This window comes from Salmo salar, chromosome ssa02 (assembly GCF_905237065.1).
Source record: "Salmo salar chromosome ssa02, Ssal_v3.1, whole genome shotgun sequence".
In the NCBI taxonomy this organism is placed as follows: domain Eukaryota; kingdom Metazoa; phylum Chordata; class Actinopteri; order Salmoniformes; family Salmonidae; genus Salmo; species Salmo salar.
The window spans coordinates 46,737,458-46,763,686 of NC_059443.1; the positions used below are offsets into that span (position 1 = coordinate 46,737,458).

The window sequence follows — 26,229 nt, forward strand, 5'->3', positions numbered from 1 at the left end:
TGGTATTCTTCAAAGTGAAACTTTGGCCAAGAACAATGACAAACAACAGTGTGAATACAGTTTGATAATATGTAAATGTAGTAAGAGATGTATGTGCTTGTCAATTTCCCTCAGAAAAAAACACCCAGCCAGGTGTTATTGAATAAAACAGTGATGCACTAATGAATGGAAGATGAAAATAAAAAATCTGTGTGAATTTTATCCATCTTCCATTCAGCACTATTTCAATATCATCCTTTAAAATTTTTTTATATAACAGAAAGAAAGCCTTGAATTTATTTAACTTTTATAATTGTTTGAGATCAGCTTTGATATAAGACTAGTGATATTCTGTGACCCTGAATAGACCACCCTTTTCAGTGTGCACCAGTCCCTCTTGTTTCCAATGACAATCCTTACAACTGAATGTGCAAGTTCCTGTCTTGACTTGAGAGAGATCGATTTGGCAACCTATGAAATAAAGCACAGTTTACATATCCTGAGCTATTAAAATCCCAATAGCCCCTTCGTGTGAGTCCTCGGAGAGTTTAGGTTGTATTGTTGTCCACTTCCCTTTTTCAGAGGCTCAACTGTACCCATATAGTGGGCTATGGGGGAGGCTACAATTCAATGTATGTTTCCTGACAACTTGATATAAAATGAGTGCTTGCAACCCATGTCATATTCTTATTTAGTGAAACATAGTGTCAAATAGTGATAACAGGAAACACATGATTCAGGGCAGAATGCACCCTTTCCCTTCAGAGAGCCGAAACTCCCCTTTTCTCTTTCCATCTGCACACCCCTCCCTTTCCATTGGAGAGCCCTCCCTCTCACACTCTTGCACCTCTCTTTGTCAAGTATCAAGTTTAAACAGGCAAACTTTGGAAGTCCCCACCCCTACCAAACACTCATACACGCATGCACATGCTTGTACAATATCAGTCAAGATCTACATGAAGGAGGACGGCAGCATAACAACTTAAGAACTCTATGGGATGGACATTCTTCCACAGGTGCTTTCACTGAGGATTTGAGGAGCAAGCACACACACTGAACCAAACACACTTTCGCAGCAGGGGATCAACAATGTGAGGGTGTTTCCTGGCTGCTGACACTACGGACAGAGACTGTTCTATGTGGGAGCTGTGAGGAGTGCTGAGAAGTGCCTCAGGCACTATTTCTCCTCAGAGGGAGCGTCGAGGAACCAGCTCCAGCTTGTCAAAACACTATCTGCCTCTGGCTTCCTGAGGGGAATCCCTCTCTCCATATCTCCCTCCATCTGCCCTATCCCTCTCTACAGTCCTCAGCAGCTGCTATGGACCTGACTCTGTGGCAGTACCAGTTCAGGATCATCATGTTAGGGGACTCGACAGTGGGCAAGTCGTCCCTGCTGAAGCGTTACACAGAGGAGATGTTTCTGGACTGCATCAACCAGACAGTAGGGGTGGACTTCTACGTGCACTTCCTGGAAGTGGAGCCAGGCGTTCGGGTCAAACTGCAGTTCTGGGACACAGCAGGCCAGGAGAGGTTCAGGTAAAGAACAGTACTGTGATGTATTACCACAACAACACATTCAGCCTACAACATCACAACATTTTGTATTGTTAGCTATTAATTTACTAATCCACCACCCTGTTACGTTTCTGACTTGAAGGACCTGCTTTCTACTCCATGGCATAAATCATGTAAATTCATGATTACCATACACCCAAGCCACTGCCTGTTCACCCCGCTATCATCCAGAAGGTGAGGTCAGTACAGGTGCATCAAAGCTGGGACCATCAGACTGAAAAACAGCCATCACTAGCACATTGGAGGCTGCTGCCTATAGGCATAGACTAGGAATCCCTGCCAACAAGGAATTAAACACTAGTCACTTTAACAATGTTTACATATCTGGCATTACTCATCTCATATGTATATACTGTATTCTATACTATTCTACGGTATCTTAGTCACTTAATGTTTACATATCTGGCATTACTCATCTCATATGTATATACTATTTTTCTATACTATTCTACTGTATCTTAGTCCGTTCCGCTCTGACATCGCTCGTCCATATATGTATATAGTCTAAATTCATTCCTACTTAGATTTGTGTGTATTGGGTATATGTTGTGTAATTTGTTAGATATTACTGCACTGTCAGAGCTAGAAGCACAAGCATTTCGCTACACCTGCAATAACATCTGCTAATCACATGTATGTGACCAATACAATTTGATTTGATTTTAATGCTATGATGTACACAAACTGGGTATTTTACAGAGGCTCAGGGGGATAGGATTGTTCCCATAAAAGGACAATTCTTACTAGTGAGAACTAACCATATTGACAACAGGAAATACAAGGCTTGCCTTGATATGGGGCAGAATGCACCCTTTCCCTTCAGAGAGCTGCAACTTCCCCTCTCTATTTCCCTTCTCTGCACACAACTACAGTGTTCATGCAAATGCAATACCCTGATAAAGTACCTGCTTTTTGATTTGGGTATTTTCCACAATAGGAGTATTCATCAGTCTTTGCCTAAAGGAAAATCCAACAAATACAATATAACCTATATAGGAGTAAGGTGCATCAGACCCACCCTCCTTACAGAATGTAATGAACACCGGGTAGACACCCGTCTGCAGATACCGTAGATATGTAGGTAGGTTACTGTATTCAATGTGAATAAAATACTCACATCTACTCTATTTCGTATTTCTAACTTTAATGCTATGAACATTCCAGCCCGGGTTGGGTCAATTCCAATTTAATTTGAAATGTTTAATTCAATTTGAGTCTTCACATTATGGCATTGGAATTAGAATTCAGTTGGAATTGTACATTGGAATTTAATAGTCTCTGAATTCAAAAGCTGACCTGGAAATGTAATTGAATGACATTTACAGGGAGAGTGAATTGAATTAGATTTGAATTTGTGGAATTAACTCAAACTGAATAAGACCAAGATTGTGGTCACGTGTTCTGATCGTCCATCCAATCCTCTGTGACTCACCGCAGCCAAACAAAATATTCCCTGTGAATCAATGGTTAGGAGGTTCTTTTAACTGTCACATACTTGCACATTTGACCATAGTGCAAGCATTCCTTATAGTCTGGTTTATCATTATCTGTCTCCCTCTCTACCCCATGAGTTGATATTCAGTGTTGGGGAGTAATTTCACTACATATAGTTCAATTTCACTACATTTTGCTGTATCTTGGTGGTAGTTGAACTACATTAAAATCTTGGTAGTGTTTTCAATAGTTAACTTTTTTGTTGTTGCCATTTTAGAGGTGTAGCTATCTACACAATACTTTTTGGCAAAAATACATATGGGTGAAGTAGGTAAGAATTGTCTTTCTTTTTTGGCATCAGACCTGCCTAATTGTCACTTGAAACAGTTTTTGTGTTTAATAGGCCAAGTTACACATTCTGTTAGATGTTTTTCTATCAATATCAAATCAAATTTTATTTGTCACATACACATGGTTAGCAGATGTTAATGCGAGTGTAGCGAAATGCTTGTGCTTCTAGTTCCGACAATGCAGTAATATCCAACGAGTAATCTAACCTAACAATTTCACAACAATGACCTTATACACACAAGTGTAAAGGAATGAATAAGAATATGTACATAAAAAAAAATATATGAATGAGTGATGATATAGAATGGCATAGGCAATATGCAGTGGATGGTATAGAGTACAGTATATACATATGAGATGAGTAATGTAGGATATGTAAACATATAAAAGTGGCATTGTTTAAAGTGGCTAGTGATACATTACATCAAGATGGCAAGATGCAGTAGATGGTATAGAGTACAGTATATACATATGAGATGAGTAATGTAGGGTATGTAAACATTATATGAAGTGGCATTGTTTAAAGTGGCTAGTGATACATTTATTACATCAATTGTTCCATTATTAAAGTGGCTGGAATTGAGTCAGTATGTTGGCAGCAGCCACTCAATGTTAGTGATAGCTGTTTAACAGTCTGATGGCCTTGAGATAGAAGCTTCTTTTTTTTTTACTGACCTCGCCTTCTGGATGATAGCGGGGTGAACAGGCAGTGGCTCGGGTGGTTGTTGTCCTTGATGATCTTTTTAACCTTCCTGTGATATCGGGTGGTGTAGGTGTCCTGGAGGGCAGGTAGTTTGCCCCCTGTGATGCGTTGTGCAGACCTCACTACCCTCTGGAGAGCCTTACGGTTATGGGCGGAGCTGTTGCCGTACCAGGCGGTGATACAGCCCGACAGGATGCTCTCGATTGTGCATCTGTAAAGTGTTTTTGGTGACAAGCCGATTTTCTTCAGCCTCCTGAGGTTGAAGAGGTGCTGCTGCGCCTTCTTCACCACGCTGTCTGTTTGGTTGGACCATTTCAGTTTGTCTGTGATGTGTACGCCGAGGAACTTAAAACGTTCTACTCTCTCCACTACTGTCCCGTCGATGTGGATAGGGGGGTGCTCCCTCTGCTGTTTCCTGAAGTCCATGATCCTCTCCTTTGTTTTGTTGACATTGAGTGTGAGGTTATTTTCCTGACACCACACTCCGAGGGCCCTCACCTCCTCCCTGTAGGCCGTTTCGTTGTTGTTGGTAATCAAGCCTACCACTGTAGTGTCGTCTGCAAACTTGATGATTGAGTTGGAGGTGTGCATGGCCACGCAGTCGTGGGTGAACAGGGAGTACAGGAGAGGGGTGAGAACGCACCCTTGTGGGGCCCCAGTGTTGAGGATCAGCTGGGTGGAGATGTTGTTACCTACCCTCACCACCTGGGGGCGGCCCGTCAGGAAGTCCAGGACCCAGTTGCACAGGGCGGGGTCGAGACCCAGGGTCTCGAGCTTGATGACGAGTTTGGAGGGTACTATGGTGTTAAATGCTGAGCTGTAGTCATTGAACAGCATTCTCACATAGGTATTCCTCTTGTCCAGATGGGTTAGGGCAGTGTGTAGTGCGATTGCGATTGCATCGTCTGTGAACCTATTGGGGCGGTAAGCAAATTGGAGTGGGTCTAGGGTGTCAGGTAGGGTGGAGGAGATATGGTCCTTGACTAGTCTCTCAAAGCACTTCATGATGACGGAAGTGAGTGCTACGGGGTGGTAGACATTTAGCTCAGTTACCTTAGCTTTCTTGGGAACAGGAACAATGGTGGCCCTCTTGAAGCATGTGGGGACAGCAGACTGGGATAGGGATTGATTGAATATGTCCATAAACACACCAGCCAGCTGGTCTGCGCATGCTCTGAGGATGCGGCCGGGAATGCCGTCTGGGCCTGCAGCCTTGCGAGGGTTGACATGTTTTGCTCACGTCGGCTGCAGTGAAGGAGAGCCCGCAGGTTTTGGTAGTGGGCCGTGTCAGTGGCACTGTATTGGCCTTTGCGAGCAAAGATGTTGTTTAATAGACGCTGTGGGTACGACATCGCCGATGCACTTGCTAATAAACCCGCTCACCGACTCAGCGTATTCGTCAATGTTGTTGTTCACCACAATGCGGAACATATCCCAGTCCACGTGATCGAAGCAATCTTGAAGTGTGGAATCCGATTGGTCGGACCAGCGTTGAACAGACCTGAGCCCTGGAGCTTCCTGTTTTAGTTTCTGTCTATAGGCTGGAAGCAACAAAATGGAGTCGTGGTCAGCTTTTCCGAAAGGAGGGCGGGGGAGGGCCTTATATACGTCGCAGAAGTTAGAATAACAATGATCTAGGGTTTTGCCAGCCCTGGTAGCGCAATCGATATGCTGATAGAATTTAGGTAGCCTTGTTTTCAGATCAGCCTTGTTAAAATCCCCAGCTACAATAAATGCAGCCTCAGGATATGTGGTTTCCAGTTTACATAGAGTCAAATGAAGTTCGTTCATGGCCATCGATGTGTCTGCTTGGGGGGGATATATGCGGCTGTGATTATAATCGAAGAGAATTCTCTAGGTAGATAATGCGGTCGGCATTTGATTGTGAGGAATTCTAAGTCCTGTGTGGCTCAGTTGGTAGTGCAAGGTGTTTGCAACGCCAGGGTTGTGGGTTCGATTCCCACGGGGGGCAAGTACGGAGAAAAACATTTATGAAATGTATGCATTCACTACTGTAAGTCGCTCTGGATAAGAGCGTCTGCTAAATGACTAAAATGTAAATGTCAGTCAGGTGAACAGAAGGACTTGAGTTCCTGTATGTTGTTATGATCACACCACGTCTCGTTAATCATAAGGCATACACCCCCGCCCTTCTTCTTACCAGAAGGATTCTTGTTTCTGTCGGCGCGATGCGTGAAGAAACCAGCTGGCTGTACCGACTCCGATAGCGTGTCTCGAGTGAACCATGTTTCCGTGAAGCAGAGAACGTTACAGTCTCTGATGTCTCTCTGGAAGGCTACCCTTGCACAGATTTAGGCTACCTTGTTGTCAAGAGACTGGACATTGTCGAGTAGTATGCTCGGGAGAGGTGCGCGATGTGCCCGTCTACAGAGCCTGACCAGAAGACCGCTCCGTCTGCCCCTTCTACGGCGTCGTTGTTTTGGGTCGCCGGCTGGGATCCGATCCATTGTCCTGGGTGGTGGGCAAAACAGAGGAAAAGCTTCGGGAAGTCGTATTCCTGGTCGTAATGTTGGTGAGTTGACGTTGCTCTTATATCCAATAGTTCCTCCCGACTGTATGTAATAAAACCTAAGATTACCTGGGGTAACAATGTAAGAAATAACACATTAAAAAACAAAATACTGCATAGTTATTTTGGAACGCGAAGTGAGGCGGCCATCTCTGTCGGCGCCGGAAGTCAATATCAAATACTTTCTGCGTAACAATTAAGTATCTTACTGTAATAGACTTTCATTAAAATGGGCAAAAATAGCTTTTTAGCAAAAAACTGAAAACTAGCTGTTATTGGCTATTAACCAATTTACTGCATGGTGATGTCACCATTGAAAGCCAAAACCCCCGCTCATGCAAACCTGATGATTAGAAGGTCCTGTGTAGATTGTATTTTCAACCAGCAACTATCAGGAAATAACACTGATCTACTTTTACAATGTGAAAAAAGCTGAAAAAAATTGATTTTGGGACTGGGACTCCAGGGATGTGATAATTTATCACAAAGTAGTTTGGATGTAGTGAATTACTTTTTCAAAGTAACTTTAGTCAAATCAATTATATTAGCTTTAGTGAAGCTTAATTTCTTCCAGTGTGAAGTAATTGGTAGCTTGGTACTATATTTTCAGAGTAGCTTCCCCAACACTGTTGATATTATTCAGTGACGAAAGGGGAGCTGAAGAGTTCATTTATTTCCATTTGCAATAGTGAGAGAAACAATCTGCTTAATCCTCTCTGTGGGGGGGATGTACAACGGTAGACCCCTTAAGGCATGACATTTGAATATTTCAAAGGAAACTTTGAATAGGTCTGTAGCCTCCAGAGCAATATGAGAAGAATGCAATTGCTGAATTTATGTAGATATTCTGAACTGTGTTTTGATAACTTTCAAATGTAGTAACAGGTCCATGTAGAATTAACAACCCTTTACATAATACCATAGAATCAGTGTTCTGCTAATATAACAATGTGCACCTTTCATCATTCATTGTCATTCCCAGCCAATACAGATACTGTGCCTATCAACATTTTGTTTGGTGGTAATGGGGCTACCTTGGTAAACATGTCAGAGTGGTCATACCTTCCTATATTGTGTCCTGTATACACCAGGAGTTACCAGATCCTGGTGCAGAATACACTGGGCTTCTCCCTCCCCATATTGACTGATACCATTCATTTCAATAATAAAAAAAGACAATACAAGTAAAAGTTGTCTAGTAAAATGTTCATGCTGTGTCAGGTCTCTCTCCATTCAGAGACATCAGTATCAAACCTGTCTGTCATTCTGGACTTCATCACATCATATTGCAAGTATCCATGAGCTGGCTCCATACATGTTTCTGTGAACACATACACACATAGTCACCAATGGAAGTTAGGATAGGTAATAGGTAACAAACAGGTACTACAGTGTATTCCGAAAGTATTCAGACCTCTTGACTTTTTCCACATTTTGTTACGTTATAGCCTTATTCTAAAATGGACTAAATACATGTTTTTCTTCATCAATCTGCACACAATACTCTATAATGACAAAGCGAAAACATGTTTTTTGAATTACCTTATTTAAATAAGTATTCAGACCCTTTGCTATGAGACTTGAAATTGAGCTCAGGTGCATCCTGTTTCCATTGATCAGGCCAAACTGAGTAATCGAGGGAGAAGGGCCTTGGTCAGGGAGGTGACCAAGAACCCGTTAGTCACTCTGACAGAGCTCCAGAGTTCCTCTGTGGAGATGGGAGAACCTTCCAGAAGGACAACCATCTCTGCAGCACATCAATCAGGCCTTCATGGTAGAGTGGCCAGATGGAAGCCACTCAGCGCCAGGGACTGGGAGACTAGTCAGGATAGAGTGAAAGATAAACGGAGCAAAATACAGGGAGATCCTAGATGAAAACCTGCTCCAGAGTGATCAGGACCTCAGACAGTGTCGAAGGTTCACCTTCCAACAGGACAACAACACAGCCAAGACAACGCAAGAGTGCTTCGGGACAAGTCTCTGAATGTCCTTGAGTGGCCCAGCCAGACTTGAACCCGATCTAACATCTCTGGAGACCTGAAGATAGCTGTGCAGTGACGCTCCCCATCCAACCTGACAGAACTTGAGAGATCTGCAGAGAAGAATGGGAGAAACTCCCCAAATACAGTTGTGCCAAGCTTGTACCGAAACAGGACTTGAGGGTGTAATCGCTGAAAAAGGTGCTTCAACAAAGTACTGAGTAAAAGGTCTGAGTACTTATGTAAATGTAATATTTTTACATTTGCAAACATTTCTAAAAACCTGTTTTTGCCTTGTCATTATGGGGTATTGTGTGTAGATTGATGAGGAAAAACAATTTAATCAGTTTTAGAATAAGGCTGTAACGTAAGAAAATGTGGAAAAAGTCGAGGAGTCTGAATACTTTCCAATGCACTGTATAACCAAGTTTCCATCCAAATCTTTTATGCGAGTAAAATACAAAAAATGTTACGACAGTGCTACCCAGGAGCACGAGTACAGGACATCAGGAGGGCTAGCTCAGAACATCTGAACATGGATTTTAAAGAACTGATTTTAGCATTAAAAGACTCCAAAAAACGGGCAATCATTTCAGGTCCATTTCAGGTCCAGTACCATCGTTGGGTGTGAAAGATTCAGCAGGCTACTGGCATTACACATCTGGCTAAAAGATTATTGTAGCTCTGCTGGAGTCACTTTTATAGATAACTTTGAGACCTTCTGGAAACGGAAAATATTCTACAGGAATGACGGAGTCCATCTAAATCATCTTGGCTCCTGGACTCTGTCCTCGCATTTCAAGGTTAAGTTGAAACAATGACTTATCAATGACCCAAGACCAGCTCAGGTAATCCCTACCATTGTGACAATGAGTCGTCATAATGCTGCATCAAATATACACTATCCTAGGGGCGTTGGCAGACACAATATCAGTAACTTAATGTATGTCCCCCTAATTGCCCTGAATACCTCTGTTGATCCTACAGCTATTGTATGCAGTAATCATGAGTCTATGAACCAGAGTTACACTGTTAACACTGAGGCGGTGTGCCCTAGTAGGAAGACCACTTTGTGCAGCTCACCCTGCGCTATCAGCTCCAATATAAGTAACATGAGCAAGTCTACTTCTGATAAGCTTCCCAGTAAAGCATTAAAAATAACCAAGCAACCCAGAAAAGTGCTAAAATAGCCCATATTAACATATGCAGCCTAAGAAACAAGGTCAATGAAGTCAATAACTTGCTTGTAACAGATGACATTCATATTATATCTCTGAAACTCACTTCGATAATGCCTTTGATGATACAGTGGTAGCAATACATGGTTATAACATTTACCGAACAGACAGAAATGGCAACGGGGGCGGTGTTGTGGTCTATATAAAGCACCACATTCCTGTAAAGCTTAGAGACGATCTAATGTTAAATACTGATGAAGTAATATGGCTACAGGTTCATCTGCCTCACCTAAAGGCCATTCTTGTGGGAAGCTGCTATAGAACAACAAGTGCTAACAGTCAGTATCTAGATAATATGCTTGATAATGTATGTGATATTAACAGAAAAGTATTTTTTCTGGGTTTAAATATTTAAGATTTAAATATTGACTGGCTCTCAACAGCTGCCCACTGAAGAAAAAGCTTCAAACTGTAACCAGTGCCTGCAACCTGGTTCAGGTTGTTAGTCAACCTACCAGGGTATTTACAAACAGCACAGGAATGAAATCATCAACATGTATTGGTCACATCTTTACTAATGCTGCAGAAATTAGTATCCAAATCCATAGGATGTAGTGATCATAATATAATAGCCATATCTAGGAAAACCAAAAGTTCCAAATTCTGGGCCTAATATAGTGTAAAAGAGGTCATACAAGAAGTTTTATAATGATGCATATGTTGATGATGTAAAGAATATTTGCTGGTCTGTGGTTTGTATTGAGGAGCAACCAGAAGCCGCAATTGACACATTTATGAAATTGCTTATTCCGGTTACTAATAAGCATGCACCCATTAAGGAAATTACTGTACAAACAGTTAAATCCCTGTGGATTGATGAGAAATTAAAAATTGTATGGTTGAGAGGGATGAGGCAAAAGGTATGGAAAATATATCTGGACGCCCAACTGATTGGCAAACGTATTGCAAATTAAGAAATCATGTGACTAAGCTAAATAAAACAAAAAGAAACTATACTATGGAACAAAGATAAACTATATAAAGAATGATAGTAAAAAAGCTTTGGAGCACATTAAAACCTGTTGAGGACAGATGTTCCGCTAGCGGAACGCCTCACCAATATCCAATGGTAGAGCGTGGCGCGAAATACAAAAAACCTTAAAAATGCTATAACTTCAATTTCTCAAACATATGACTATTTTACAACATTTGAAAGATAAGACTCTCGTTAATCCAGCCACATTGTCCGATTTCAAAAAGGCTTTACAGCGAAAGCAAAACATTAGATTATGTTAGGAGGGTACCCAGCCGAAAATAATCACACAGCCATTTTCAAAGCAAGCATATATGTCACAAAAATCCAAACCACAGCTAAATGCAGCACTAACCTTTGATGATCTTCATCAGATGACACTCCTAGGACATTATGTTATACAATACATGCATGTTTTATTCAATCAAGTTCATATTTATATCAAAAAACTGCTTTTTACATTAGCATGTGATGTTCAGAACTAGCATTCCCACCGCAAACTTCCGGTGAATTTACTAAATTACTCATCATAAACGTTGACAAAATACATAACAATTATTTTAAGAATTATAGATACAGAACTCCTTTATGCAATCGCTATGTCAGATTTTAAAATAGCTTTTCGGCGAAAGCACATTTTGCAATATTCTGAGTACATAGCTCAGCCATCACAGGCTAGCTATTCAGACACCCACCAACTTCGGGGCTCACTAAACTCAGAATTACTATTAGAAAAATTGTATTACCTTTGCTGTTCTTCGTCAGAATGCACTCCCAGGACTGCTACTTCAACAACAAATGTTGTTTTTGTTCCAAATAATCCATAGTTATGTCCAAATATCCCCGTTTTGTTCGTGCGTTCAGGTCACTATCCAAAGGGTAACGCACGAGCTCATTTCGAGACAAAAAAATTCAAAATGTTCCATTACCGTACTTAGAAGCATGTCAAACGCTGTTTCAAATCAATTTTTATGCTATTTTTCTCGTAAAATAGCGATAAAATTCCAACCGGACAATGTTGTATTCATTCAAAGAGGAAAAGAAAAAATGGCGAGGTCTCATGAACGCGCATCTCCAATCTCTCTGTCACCAGGCAGTCCACTGACAAACTGTGCTCCTGTTATCTGCCCAGAGACAGGAGACGCGTCAATCCAGTTTCTGAAGGCTTTAGAGAGCCAATGGAAGCCTTAGAAAGTGTCACGTAACAGCTCAGATACTGTAATTTTGATAGAGATGCAACAGAAGGACTACAAATTGTCAGACAGGCCACTTCCTGCTTGGAATCTTCTCAGGTCTTTGCCTGCCATATGAGTTCTGTTATACTCACAGACACCATTCAAACAGTTTTAGAAACTTTAGAGTGTTTTCTATCCAAATCTACTAATTATATGCATATTCTCATTTCTGGGCAAGAGTGGTAACCAGATTAAATCGGGTACGTTTTTTTCACCCGGACGTGAAAATACTGCCCCCTATCCACAACAGGTTTTAAATTAAATCTTTGGGAAAAAAGCCAAAAAAGCCAACTCAACCATTATTCAGTGAATCAGATGGCTCATTTATTACAAAACCCACTGATATTGCCAACTACTTTAATTACTTTTTCATTGGCAAGATAAGCAAATTTAGGGATGACATGTCAGCAACAAACACTGACACTACACATCCAAGTATATCTGACCAAATTATGAAAGAGAAGAATTGTACTTTTGAATTCTGTAAAGTCAGTGTGAAAGAGGTGAAAAAATGATTGTTGTCTATCAACAATGACAAGCCACTGGGGTCTGATAATCTGGATGGAAAATGACTGAGGATAATAGTGGACGATATTGCCACTCCTATTTGCCACATCTTAAATTTATGCCTACTAGAAAGTGTGTGCCCTCAGGCCTGGAGGGAAGCTAAAGTCATTCCGCTACCCAAGAATAGTAAAGCCCCCTTTACTGGCTCAAATAGCCGACCAATCAGCCTGTTCCAACCCTTGTGTTCGACCAGATACAATGCTATTTCACAGTAAACAAATTGATAACATACTTTCAGCACACATATAGGGAAGGACATTCAACAAGCACAGCACTTACACAAATCACTGATGATTGGCTGAGATAAATGTATGATAAAATGATTGTGGGGGCTGTCTTGTTAGACTTCAGTGCAACTTTTTACATTATCGATCATAGTCTACTGCTGGAAAAACGTGTGTTATGGCTTTACACCCCATGTTTTAATGTGGATAAAGAATTACTTGTCTAACAGAACACGGAGGGTGTTCTTTAATGGAAGCCATTCAAACATAATCCAGGTAGAATCAGGAATTCCCAGGGTAGCTGTTTAGGCCCCTTGCTTTTTCAATCTTTACTAAAGACATGTCACTGGCTTTGACTAAGGCCAGTGTGTCTATGTATGGGGATGACTCAACACTATACACGTCAGCTACTACAGCGACTGAAAGGATTGCAACACTTAACAAAGAGCGGCAGTTAGTTTCGGAATGGGTAGCAAGGAATAAGTTATCCATAAATATTTCCTAAACTGAAAGTATTGTATTTGGGACAAATCATTCACTAAACCCTAAACCTCAACTACACCTCGTAATGAATAATGTGGAAATTGACCAAGTTTAGGTGACTAAACTGCTTTGAGTAACTCTGGATTGTAATCTGTCATGGTCAAAACATATTGATACAACAGTAGCTAAAATGGGGAGAAGTTTGTCCATAATAAAGCGCTGCTTTGCATTCTTAACAACACTATCAACAAAGCAGGTCCTACTGGTTTTGTCGCACCTAGACTACTGTTTAGTAGTGTGGTCAGGTACCACAAAGAGGAACTTGGGAAAATTGCAGTTGGTTCAGAAGAGGGCTGGCCCTTAAAAGTACACGACATGCATGTCAATCTCTCATGGCTCAAAGTGGAAGAGCGATTGACTTCATCATTACTTGTTTTTGTAAAGGTGTTGACAAGCTGAATGTACCGAGCTGTCTAAAATACTAGCACACAGCTCAGACACTCATGCATACCATGCCACCAGAGGTCTCTTCACAGTCCCCAAGTCCAGAGCAGACTATGGGAGGCACACAGCACTACATAGAACCATGACTACATGGAACTCTATTCCACATCAGGTAACTGATCCAGGCTGTATCACAACCCGGGCGTGATTGGGAGTCCCATACGGCGGCGCACATAGCCCATAGGGCGGCCCAGCGTCGCCCGGGGGTGTATGCCGTCATTGTAAATAAGAATTAGTTCTTAACTGACTTGCCTAGTAAAATAAAGGTTCAATATTTTTTTTTATATAACTGATGCAAGCAGTAGAATCAGATTTTTTTTTAAAACAGGTAAAACTACACCTTATGGAACAGCGGGGACTGTGAAGCAACACAAACATAAGCACAGACACATGCATATATACATGATAACATACGCACAAAACACACATGTTCACATGGATTTTGCGTTGTAGATATGTGGTCGTGGAGTATGGGCCTGAGGGCACACAGTGTTTTGGGAATTCTGTAATGAATATATTGTAATGTTTTTAAAATTGTGTAACTGCCTTAATTTTGCCGGACCCCAGGAAGAGTAGCTTCTGCCTTGGCAGCACCTAATGGGGTTCCATAATAAATACAAATATAAAACCTGATTACTGCATTCACCTTTCTATTTCACTTCAGATATCTGGCTTGCGATTATAGTGCTAATGCTAGCAATGATAGTGATAATGATTATCAAAATATACATAACCAGCAGTCTATGGTCTAGCTACCAGTATACTCACCACCTATTCAGCATGATAGGGTCCTTCGGCAGGGCATGCTGGCACTTCGGCAGGACATGCATAGTTGGTCAATCCATATAGGGCTTTTCGGTCTCAAACGACTGTTATCCTTTGAACACGTTGAGGGTGATGAAACAACAGAGCCCTATTCAATAAGGGGGTTCATTTATCTGGCCCGGATTACCCTGGTAGGAGGAGTTTGAACAGGGTGAAAAGTGATTGTCGTTTTGGAACTGTGCTGCCTCCCGGGTGTGAGCCAGGTGCCCCGCTCTGGTAAATGGTGAAGTCGGCTCAAAACAAAAGTGAAGTAATCAAGCACGTTGAGTGATTAAGTAGGATTCTCTGTTTTCACAAGCAAAAGTGATTGCTTTTTATAAAGATGCTGGTAACACTTGACACCCAGCATCATAACATGTTATGACACAGTCATAACCATGACATAATATGTCATAACAGCTCACATAACTTGTTATAACCGGTCATAATATGGTCATAACACTGTCATGACACATGCATTTAGATCTGTTGTGACATACAAATATTGCGTTATTTTATGGCTGGTTTTGACACCTACATAAGATTGTTAAAACCCACAAAACCTACCACACACGGCAAAACATTCCATTACAACATAAACAAGTAGGCTATGTTATATAACATTTTCTGAAATTGACCATATTAAATTATCATTGTAATTGTGCACACATTGATGTCAGACATGTACCTACCCCAATGCTTGTTTTCTGATTACTGGGGTGAATGCAGGAGCAGATTTCAGGAGCAGGGTAAGACACCCTCTTTTTGACTGATGACTAACATAAAGGTATGTACATGATAGGGCTGTCTGGCTTATATGATTATGATGGTCATAATGCTTCTTGACAGTGTCATAAAGTGTATTTTCTTTGTCCAGGTAAAGTGACCCAGGATAGTCATAATGCTTCTTGACAGTGTCATAAAGTGTATTTTCTTAGTCCAAGTAAAGTGACACTGTAGTCATAATGCTTCTTGATAGTGTCATAAAGTGTATTTTCTTTGTCCAAGTAAAGTGACCCAGGATAGTCATAATGCTTCTTGACAGTGTCATAAAGTGTATTTTCTTAGTCCAAGTAAAGTGACACTGTGTAGTCATAATGCTTCTTGACAATGCCATAAAGTGTATTTTCTTAGTCCAATTGAAGTGACACAGGATGGTCATAATGTTTTATGATGTGTGAAAGTGTATTTTCTACAAGTTATTTAAAATATGATGGGACAAAAACATGACTGTAAAGAATTCATTACAATAACAACAAAGGACTTAATAAGAAACGCAAGGAAACTTCTTGGTAGGGAACAAACATTTGAATAAATGTAGGTTTCATAACCAGCCATAAAATAACTTAATATATGTCACAACTGGTGTAAATATATGGGTCATGACAGTGTTATGACAAGTAATGTCATCTGTTTTGACATATGATATGGTTATGACCGTGTCATAACATGTTATGGAGCCGGGTTTCAAGTAAAGTGTTACCAAAATGCTTTATCTGCCTTCCCAATGAAAAATAGTTTGAAAATTCAAATCTTTATTTCATGGAAAAGAGATGTTGTATCTTTCTGGACGATGCACCTAGCTGCCTTGTTGACAACATGACCGAGCAGCGCAGATTACTGTTATGAGAAGGGCGCTCCTCCCTCTCCGCTTTTGCCCAATGACATTTACATTTAGTCATTTAGCAGACGCTCTTATCCAGAGCGACTTACAGTAGTGAATGCATACATTTCATACAATTTCATACATTTTTTTCTGTGCTGCCCCCCTGTGGGAATCGAACCCAGAACCCTGGCGTTGCAAACACCATGCTCTACCAACTGAGCTACAGGGAAGGCTATACATGACGGGCCATTGCCCTATTCAACCAGAAAACATTAATGGAAGCTTCTCTAATGCAAATTTGGTTGAGTATGGTGTACTGCAGGGCAGCCGGCTTGGACCATTATTGTTTTCTGTGTTTACTAATAACCTTCCACTGACCTTGAATAATATCCTCCTAGAGTCTGTTGACGCACCGGTGCATAAATCTAAGTTACATAATAAAAAAAATCCCATCAAAATCCTTCACTTTAACCTAGAGGTATCTGTTTTTTGCATGGTCTGCGACTCGATCCACCGCATCCGCCTATGACGGCCTTCCGCGTCTGCGGATCTACAGCAGTGTTTGTCAGATCATGAGATATCCCGAAAATCGGTCTTCTCATGAAAGAGTCTGTGGCATCCAAAACTAATTTGACCATGCTATGGAAAGATGAGACTCTCACAAACACAATGGTGGTCTCCGTTTTGTACTACAACTCCATTGAGTGTAACAGGACTCATTTGATGGTAACCGGTACTGGTTTAAATGTGTGAATGTAAGTATGGAGGTAGTTTAGACTCAACACTATACCCGTCCGCAGCAACAGTAAATTAAATAACTGACACCCTTAACATAGAGCTGCAGTCCATTTTAGAATGGGTAACTAGCAATAGGCTGGTGTTAAATATCTCAAAAACTAAAAGCATAATTTTTGGGACAAAACATTCGCTCAACCCTAAACCTAATCTGGATCTATTGTTGACTAATGCGGCTATTGAGCAAGTTGAAGAGACTAAACCGCTGGCTGTCACCCTAGATAGCAAGTTATCGTGGTCAAAACATATGAACTCAATGGTTACTAAAATGGGATGAGGTCTGTCCGTAAGGCATTGCTCTGCTTTCTTGATATGTCAGTCAACCAGACTCAGGCTCTAGTTTTGTTGCACCTGGTCTACTGTCCAATTGTGTGGTCAGGTGCAGCAAAGAAAGACATAGGCAAGTTGCAGTTGGTCCAAATCAGAGCAGCACGTATTTCTCATGCATGTCATTGTGGTCCTGTATGGCTCAGTTGGTGGAGTATGGCTCTTGCACCGCCAGCGTTGTGGGTTCGATTTCCGGGGCAACCCATACGGAAAATGTATGCACGCATGACTGTAATTTGAGTCTGCTAAATGGCATATGTGTTAGTATATATTATATACACTAGATGACCAAAAGTATGTGGACACCTGCTTGTGGAACATTTCATTCCAAAATCATGGGTATTAATATGGAGTTGGTCCCCCCTTTGCTGCTATTACATTTACATTTTAGTCATTTAGCAGACGCTCTTATCCAGAGCGACTTACAGTAGTGAATGCATACATTTCATACATTTTTTTCCGTACTGGTCCCCCGTGCTATAATAGCCTCCTCTTTTCTGGGAAGGTTTTCCACTAGATGTTGGAATATTGCTGCGGGGACTTGCTTCCATTCAGCCACTAGTGCATTAGTGAGGTCAGGCACTAATGTTGGGTGATTAGGCCTGGCTCGCAGTCGGTGTTCCAATTCATCCCAAAGGTGTTCGATGGAGTTGAGGTCAGGGCTCTGTGCAGGCCCGTCAAGTTCTTCCACACCAATCTTGAAAAAACATTTCTGTATGGACTTTGCTTTGTGCACGGGGGCATTGTCATGCTGAAACAGGAAAGGGCCTTCCCCAAACTGTTGCCATAAAGTTGGAAGCACAGAATCGTCTAGAATGTCATTGTATGCTGTAGTGTTAAGATTTCCCTTCCCTGGAACTAAGGAGCCTAGCCCGAACCATGAAAAACAGCCCAGACCATTATTCCTTTTCCACCAAACTTTACAGTTGGCACTATGCATTGGGGCAGGTAGCGTTCTCCTGGCATCTGCCAAACCCAGAAATGTCAGTCGGATTGCCAGATGGTGAAGCATGATTCATCTCTCCAGAGAACGCATTTCCACTGCTCCAGAGTCCAATGGCGGCAAGCTTTACACCACTCCAGCCGACGCTTGGCATTGTGCATGGTGATCGGCTGCTTGGCCATAGAAACCCATTTCATGAAGCTCCTGGCAAAAAGTTACTGTGCTGATGTTGCTTCCAGAGGTAGTTTGGAACTCAGCAGTGAGTGTTGCATCCGAGGACAGCAGTTTTTTACGCGCTATGCACTTCAGCACTTGGCAGTCCCGTTCTGTGAGCTACCACTTTGCGGCCGAGCCGTTGTTAAATAATAAAGTGGTGATCCTAACTGACCTACGACAGGGAATTTTTACTAGGATTACATGTCAGGAATTGTGAAAAACTGAGTTTAAATGTAGTTGGCTAAGGTGTATGTAAACTTCTGACTTCAACTGTATATATATTTGTAATAAATGACAATTACAACAATACTGAATAAAAAAATGAACATTTATTTTAACTTAATATAATACATGAATAAAATCTATTTTGTCTCAAATAAATAATGTAACATGTTCAATTTGGTTTAAATAATGCAAAAACAGTGTTGGAGAAGAAAGTAAAAGTGCAATATGTGCCATGTAAAAAAGCTAACGTTTAAGTTCCTTGCTCAGAACATGAGAACATATGAAAGCTGGTGGTTCCTTTTAACATGAGTCTTCAATATTCCCAGTTAAGAAGTTTTAGGTTGTAGTTATTATAGGACTCATAGGACTATTTCTCTCTATACCATTTGTACTTCATATACCTTTGACTATTGGATGTTCTTATAGGCACTTTAGTATTTAGTCTACAATTGTAAGATATCCAGACACAATGAGTCTGACTACCTCTACTGAAACACTACTAGGGGTCGTTCAAAGAGGATGCCTATTCTGGTGAAACCTCCCTTCAATGAACACCACAACCTCTTTTGCAGATGCAATAGACAAGAGTTCCTCCATACATAGTCAACATTAGCCTAATTTAGGTTAACATTTACCAATGTGTATGAGTTCATAGTAATTATCACAACATATCTGCTAATCATTGATTCACATCCATAAATTGATACCATATTTTTTTTGTACAATTTTACACAATTACTTTCACTTTTTGATGATATGTTTTTCTTTTCTCTCAGGTCAGTGACTCGGTCCTACTTCCGTAACTCAGTGGGGGGCCTGCTGGTGTTTGACCTGACTAACCGTGCTTCCTTTGAGCATGTGCAGGAGTGGCACGCAGAGGTGTGTGAACATGTGCAGCCCCACACGGTGCTGTTTGTACTTGTGGGCCACAAGAATGACCGGGTGGCCCAGGGAGAGCGGGTGGTGGGCCATAACGAGGCTGAGAAACTGGCAGGCCAGCTGGGGATGCCCTACATCGAGGCGTCGGCTAAGACTGGTCAGTGTGTGACGGAGGCTTTTGAGCTGCTGACCCGTCGGGTGTACCAGGGCCTGCTGAGTGGGGAGGTGCAGCTACAAGAGGGCTGGGACGGGGTGAAGTGCTTGGCTCCACGTGCAACCTTAGGACAGCTACAGAATCCCAAGATCAATATACCCAACAACAGAAGGTGCTGTTCCTGAGTTGGGTCTTTGGACTTGTGCTGTTTTGTCATGTATGCCATGTCACAATGCCTCTCTTGAAAAACTGACTGCCATCTTGGATAAAAGATCATAAAATAATCTTGACTTGAGGCTCCACCGGATGAGAATAAGTTTTACAAGATGGCCATTACCTATTGCGACAATTTGTCATGACATGGAAATAGACATAACACATGTAAAATACTTGCAAGTGTGTGTACAGGGACTTTTCTGAAGGAGGTCATTAGTTTGTCCTCCAGAATCAAGAAACTCTATCCCAGTGGTATTAGTTACAGAAATCTAGTCAAATCTATTTACCCTGAATAGTGATATACTGATGTAATCCATTTATGTAGAAAGTGAACTCCGAAAAACTCAAGGTTCCAACAAATGAGAAAGAACATGACTTAACAGTGAAATAAACACACAAATCAAATGCCAAGTGAAATATGAATCTTGTTTTATTTATGGAATAAAAAGAACAGGTTTAACTAAAACACTGTCATATAAAGTAAAACAAATGTTACTGCTTCCCTACACATCCCCAAATAAGGACCATTACCCCACCCCATCTCACTGCAGTCTGGCGATACAAGCAATACTTCACATATTTATTATTTTTGAATAATAATCAGTTAATTGTTGACATCTTATGAAAAACAATGTCCTGGGTAATTTTCTAATGAACTATGAAGATGACATCAGATCCCTACAGCACACAAAAACATAGTGCCATGACAGTATCCTGAAAACTAACTACCTGCAAAAGGTGTACATTTCTGATGTTAGATGAAGGGGGTTTATGTGACAAAAACTAAACACACAACAGCAAACGCATGCCAGACAAAATAAAATTAAAAAAGTGGGAAAGAGTATGGTAACCACCACCATATTTAAGGTGTGTGTGTTTGGTGGTTACTCCTGAACAAAAAAGTAAAGTTGAACAGATAATTCCAAAAACAAAACACTGTCCAAAAACAACACTCCATACCTGAGTGTACATTTACACTGAATGAGGAGTGTGTGATTTTGGCCAGTTTGTGGTGAAAAGCATTAAAAAGGACTCGATATCAAAATACTTGTGTGATGATGGAGCTGACAAATCACACACAAAACCTGGGGGAGATGAAGACGTGGGTGAAAGAATGTCCCCCATTATTAGAAATACACAGAGAAAAAACTAAAAGAGACAAAAAGCACAGAGTGTTTGTGCGAGGCTGGTTCCAGGTCTTGCTACTTTTTGGTTGTTTTGCGGATCAATGCCATTCTCTGGATGAGACAAATGAAAAACATGCTCAATCACTATTGCACTTAGGTCATTTTTTCGTAGACATTCTTATCCAGAGCGCCTTACAGTCAGTGCATTCAACTAAGGTAGGTAAGACAACCGCATATTAAATGATTTAAATTATTTTCAATACTTCCTAAACAAACAATACACCAAAAATAATAAATATATAATACATGTACAGTGCTGTGAAAAAGTATTTGCCACCTTTCTAATTTTCTCTACTTTTGCATATTTATGATACTGAATGTTATATCTTCAACCAAAACCTAATATTAGACAACGGGAACCTGAGTGAACAAATAACACAATTACATACTTATTTCCAGTGGTGTAAAGTACTTAAGTAAAAATACTTTAAAGTACTACTTAAGTAGTGTTTTGGGTTATCTGTACTTTACTATTTAAATTTGACAACTTTTACTTCACTACATTCCTAAAGAAAATAATGTACTTTTTACTCAATACATTTTCCCTGACACCCTAAAGTACTCATTACATTTTGAATGCTTAACAGGACAGGAAAATTGTCAAATTCACGCACTTATCAAGAGAACATTCCTGTTCTGATCTGGCAGACTCACTAAACACAAATGCTTCATTTGTAAAGATGTCTGGCCCACTCTTCCATGCAGAATTGCTTTAACTCAGCAACATGTGGGTTTTCAAGCATGAACTGCTCATTTCAAGTCCTGCTACAACATCTCAATTGGGATTAGGTCTGGACCTTGACTAGGCCATTCCAAAACTTCAAATGTGCTGCTTTTTAGCCATTTTCATGTAGACTTGATTGTGTGTTTTGGATCATTATCTTGCTGCATGACTCAGCTGCGCTTCAGCTTCAGCTCACAGACGGTTGGCCTGACACTCTCCTGTAGAATTATCTGATACAGAGCAGAATTCATGGTTCCTTCTATTAAGGCAAGTCGTCCAGGTCCTGAGGCAGCAAAGCATCCTAAAACTATCACACTACCATCCACCACCATGCTTGACCATTGGTATACGGTTCTTACTGTGGAATGCAGTGTTTGGTTTTCACCAGGCATAATGGGACCCGTGTCGTCCAAAAAGTTATACTTTTAACTCATCTGTCCATAGAACATTCTTCTAAGAGTCTTGATGATCATACAGGTGCTTCCAGGTGCTTTTTAGCAAACTTGAGTCAACTTTTTCGATGAGATTAGGTTGCAGTCATTGCAGCTAAAGGTGGCACAACCAGTTATTGAGTGTAAGGGGGCAATTACTTTTTCACACAGGGAAATTGGTTGCATAACTTTGTTAATTAATAAAATAACTATATCTTTCTTTGTTATTTGTAAACTCAGGTTCCCTTGGTCTAATATTAGGTTTTGGTTGAAGATACATTCAGTATCAAAAATAGAGAAATTCAGAAAGGGGGGAAATACTTTCACAGCACTGTATATTTTAATTATTGAACGTTTAGCACAATTCATTAGTACAAATTTGAACCCTGGGTGTGATCAAGATGAAAGTGTGACAAACAAACCTGTTTGTGGGCCTCTGTGGTACAAGCCTTCTTATACGGCCGAATCTCATCTGAACCATAGCCAGGAATCCACATGTTCCATTGGCGCTCTGTTAAGTGGCAGACAACACAGGGAGTGAGAATAAAAATCAAAGAGAAAATACACTCAACAGGAAATGGTCCATTAACTTCATCCACTTTTTATATGCATATCTTTAAAACTCAAAACTGCTACACCCATGGCTCTCAAGACTGTTCATTTTTGCCATAGTAAATTAATCATTCCAGTAATGGAGACAAACACTGCTTATGCCACAATAGTTGCCAGGGCTCTACAGTGAGAGCATTTTACTCACATATGCACCAAAATAATTTAGCTGTGTGACCTGGATTTGTTATTTAGAAGCACCAGTAAGCCTAGAAAAATTAAGGATTCTAGCGTTATTACCTCTAATACTGTGATCCTAAATTTCTTTGTGTGCGCCAACATTTCTCAACTTAGGCGCACATGTGTTCCTTGTAAAAAAAGTTCAGCGTAGAGCCCTGACTGCAGCGGCTGCTGCTCCAACCATCAGCCAGTATCAGCCTGTTCTTTTACTCACCCAGGTGTAGCTGGACGTCCTTCACTTCTAAGGTGTTGGACTTGCGATGGCGGGCCAGCTGACAGGCAGCCGTCACCACACTGTCAATGAAGTCATCTGCAATCTGCAGCAGCATCTGAGAGGAAGACAGAGGGGACCTCAGGTCACAAGTGGTGAGGCTTCAAAACATTGCATGCACTAGTCGCGATGGCGGGCCAGCTGACAGGCAGCCGTTGGTTTTGGGATTGTGGTTTTGGGACGCCATCTTCAGTGAAAGACACTTCTGAGCTACTGTAGTAAACATACCTCCTCCACATCCTCATCAAGCTGCTCATTGGGGTCAATCTCTCTTACTAGGTCCTGCAGCTTCTTTTTACTCAACACCTGAGTGGAGGGCAAACAGGTTGTTAGTCATAGTCAATGGTGCACTAGAAGCAGTCAAGCAGAGTAGCTACAAAGTCATTGTACACTCAAACTTGGCATCTGGCTAGGGAGATGGTTGGTTTTTACAGAACCAACCAGCACATGAAACTGAAGGATTGGCATCAATATATGCAAAGCCAAGTAGTAACTGTACCTCACAGTTTTAGTGAATTCTTTGAACAATTCTATTGAAAAACATCACCCAGCTGGAGTATACCAAGGTCGTGTTTATTAGCTACCAAATGGAAAAATCCGAACTGAAATAGGGAGGGACTTCCTGTCCAATTAAAAAGATACATTTACATTTTCTGTCGCAAAACTTTTTCCAACATGCCCCAGGTTGGTGATGAGGAGATGGATATGAGGACTCACCTGACTTCCTTCTGGGCTAATTCTGCCGGCAGGGCCAGGTGTGCCCATCACCTTCCCTGGAGCGGCAGCGCTGCTATTGGCCATGCTGGTGGCGAGAGGTGGTGTTGAGGAGGCCTCGGCTTTCACGGTGAAGAAGTTGGAACGGTTGGACTGTGGTTGGTACTGGGTCATAATCTTCCAGACCTAGGATGTCAGATGGTGGTGCCTCTCTCTGGGTCTGCACTGTCGTCGTAAGGACCAGGTCCGTGAAACTGGAATCAGAATGGAAAAGTGTGAGACAAAAAGCCCCTTGCGCCCTCAATCAACAACACACAGAATGTCAGGGTGAGGGTAAAATGGTACATGGGATATGACTAGGGCCTTATAAAATCTGCGCTGCAGAGAACGCGGACGGAATCAACAATAAACAATTTTACTGAACTTAGTAGAAATGTACTAAATGTATGAAACATTAGAAAATGCAATAATTTGCCCAAGTTAATCATAAGACATTAAAAAAATGCATCAGTTATTCATATTTGCCTGCAACTTTTGGAAACGGCAGAGAAATGCCCGTCTGTGGGTGTGCGGTGCTCGCGTATGTCTACACTTTGTGTAATCTCTTCTGGTAGAAATAGAAAGACTCTCAAAAACCTTCTTAATTAAAATGTTAACTACAAAAATGCCTATGCCTGCCTCACAGAATGATATCATGATTACTTGCATCAACGCAATCACATGAGCACTACAGAAACATAGCCAACCAAACAAGGGTCTCTTGCTGGTGCACACTTGCATTAAAGGCTAACTACACCCCAAAACCCACATTTCTTCTATTTTTCCCCAGACCTCAAAAGTGGTCTCTTGGTGTAGTTAAAGCATTGTTGTGGACTACAATATTAAGTGTGATTTTGTGCATGAAAACCTGAAAAGACTTGGAAAATGAGAAACCTGGAAAAAGAAATGAGAAAACAATTTGGGGAAATATTCTACAGATCTTACAGGGCCCTAGTCATATCATGACATTTAGGTAGTTAGCTAGTCTGACACTTTTAAATAGCTAACTAAAACCTAGGTTACAAAACCTGGCATGATATTTCTATGGATATTTACTGGGTAGTTAAAAAACAAATATCACACATTACTGCTGGCAAACCAACAACATTACACCGTCTGTCAGTCTTACATTATTGCGTATGGGCATATCAACACTCAGGTGACAGCTAGCTATGTTTGTTGACTAGCTAGCCGACCGACTCACGTTAACTGGATAAATATTGATTGAGCACATGTTGATTGTATGATATCGTGAGACAAGCGTTGAATTTAACTAGAGGAAGCCGTAATCATGTTGAAAAACTAGTAACAAATGCATCACAACCACAGATAATTTCAGTTAACATCCGTTAGTTAGCAGGCTAACGTGATTTAGCTAGGTAACGTTACAGATTTAGCAAAGATTCAGCTTGAAGACACAACGGTCACATTTTCCATGGAATGGTCCAAGCAAGCGTATCTACATATAGAAAATAAATACCTTTATATTTCACTCGAAAGTTACATTTTAATGTCAAGCCATAAATGCAGCTGGCTTAACCTTAGCCGTCTTGCTAGCTAGTTATTAGCCAGCTAGATACCTGCTAACACAACATGGGGAGGATCTCAATTGCACACGTTCCTTTCTCTTTGCCTCTTTTTCAAAAACCCATTGGGGGAGAGGGTCAGAAGGGCGGGACCTCTGGCTTTCTCATCCAATGGGTTTTTGAGAAGGAGAGAGGACACGAAGAGTAAATAATTGAGATCTTCCCACAATCATTACGCTGTGCAAACTAGCTGGAAAAAATTACATGTAATCTCCCCAAGATATATATATGTTTTAAATACTTACCTGACAAAACAAACACTATCTCCCCATGTTTTGAACTAGCAAATTTAAGTCCACACAACACAAACCCGTCTATGGCTAGAAAGTCAGATTTTTTTCAGATCTTTCTATTTGAATAACTGTATTTCCGGTACACCCAAATTGACGTACTCCTGCCCCCAGTGTCTGATGAAGGAAATGTTGCTCAATCTACAATATGAATGTGAACGCAATCCCCAAAAACTGATATCACGTGTAGCCTAGTCAATAACCCACAACTGGTCAATGTGATTGTGTATGGGTAAATTTGGGCATAACATAATTTAA

At 41.0% G+C, this 26,229-nt stretch overlaps 2 protein-coding genes across 3 annotated transcripts; one reads left to right on the forward strand and one right to left on the reverse strand.

Moving 5' to 3' along the window:
• Positions 1–40: 40 nt before the first annotated feature.
• Positions 41–20,357, forward strand: LOC106584227 (ras-related protein Rab-39B). The gene is made up of 2 exons (XM_014169284.2): positions 41–1,515; positions 19,468–20,357. The coding sequence occupies exons 1-2, from the start codon at positions 1,298–1,300 to the stop codon at positions 19,907–19,909; spliced, it is 660 nt and encodes a 219-aa protein (XP_014024759.1). The 5' UTR covers positions 41–1,297; the 3' UTR covers positions 19,910–20,357.
• taf12 (TATA-box binding protein associated factor 12) lies at positions 20,353–26,078 on the reverse strand. 2 transcript variants are annotated; one of them, XM_014163804.2, is made up of 6 exons: positions 25,927–26,078; positions 24,060–24,310; positions 23,571–23,648; positions 23,286–23,400; positions 22,705–22,793; positions 20,353–21,178 (listed from the first exon to the last, which is right to left on the reverse strand). In XM_014163804.2, exons 2-6 carry the CDS (start codon positions 24,228–24,230, stop codon positions 21,143–21,145), a joined length of 489 nt encoding a protein of 162 aa, XP_014019279.1. In that variant the 5' UTR covers positions 24,231–24,310; positions 25,927–26,078; the 3' UTR covers positions 20,353–21,142.
• Positions 26,079–26,229: the final 151 nt, after the last annotated feature.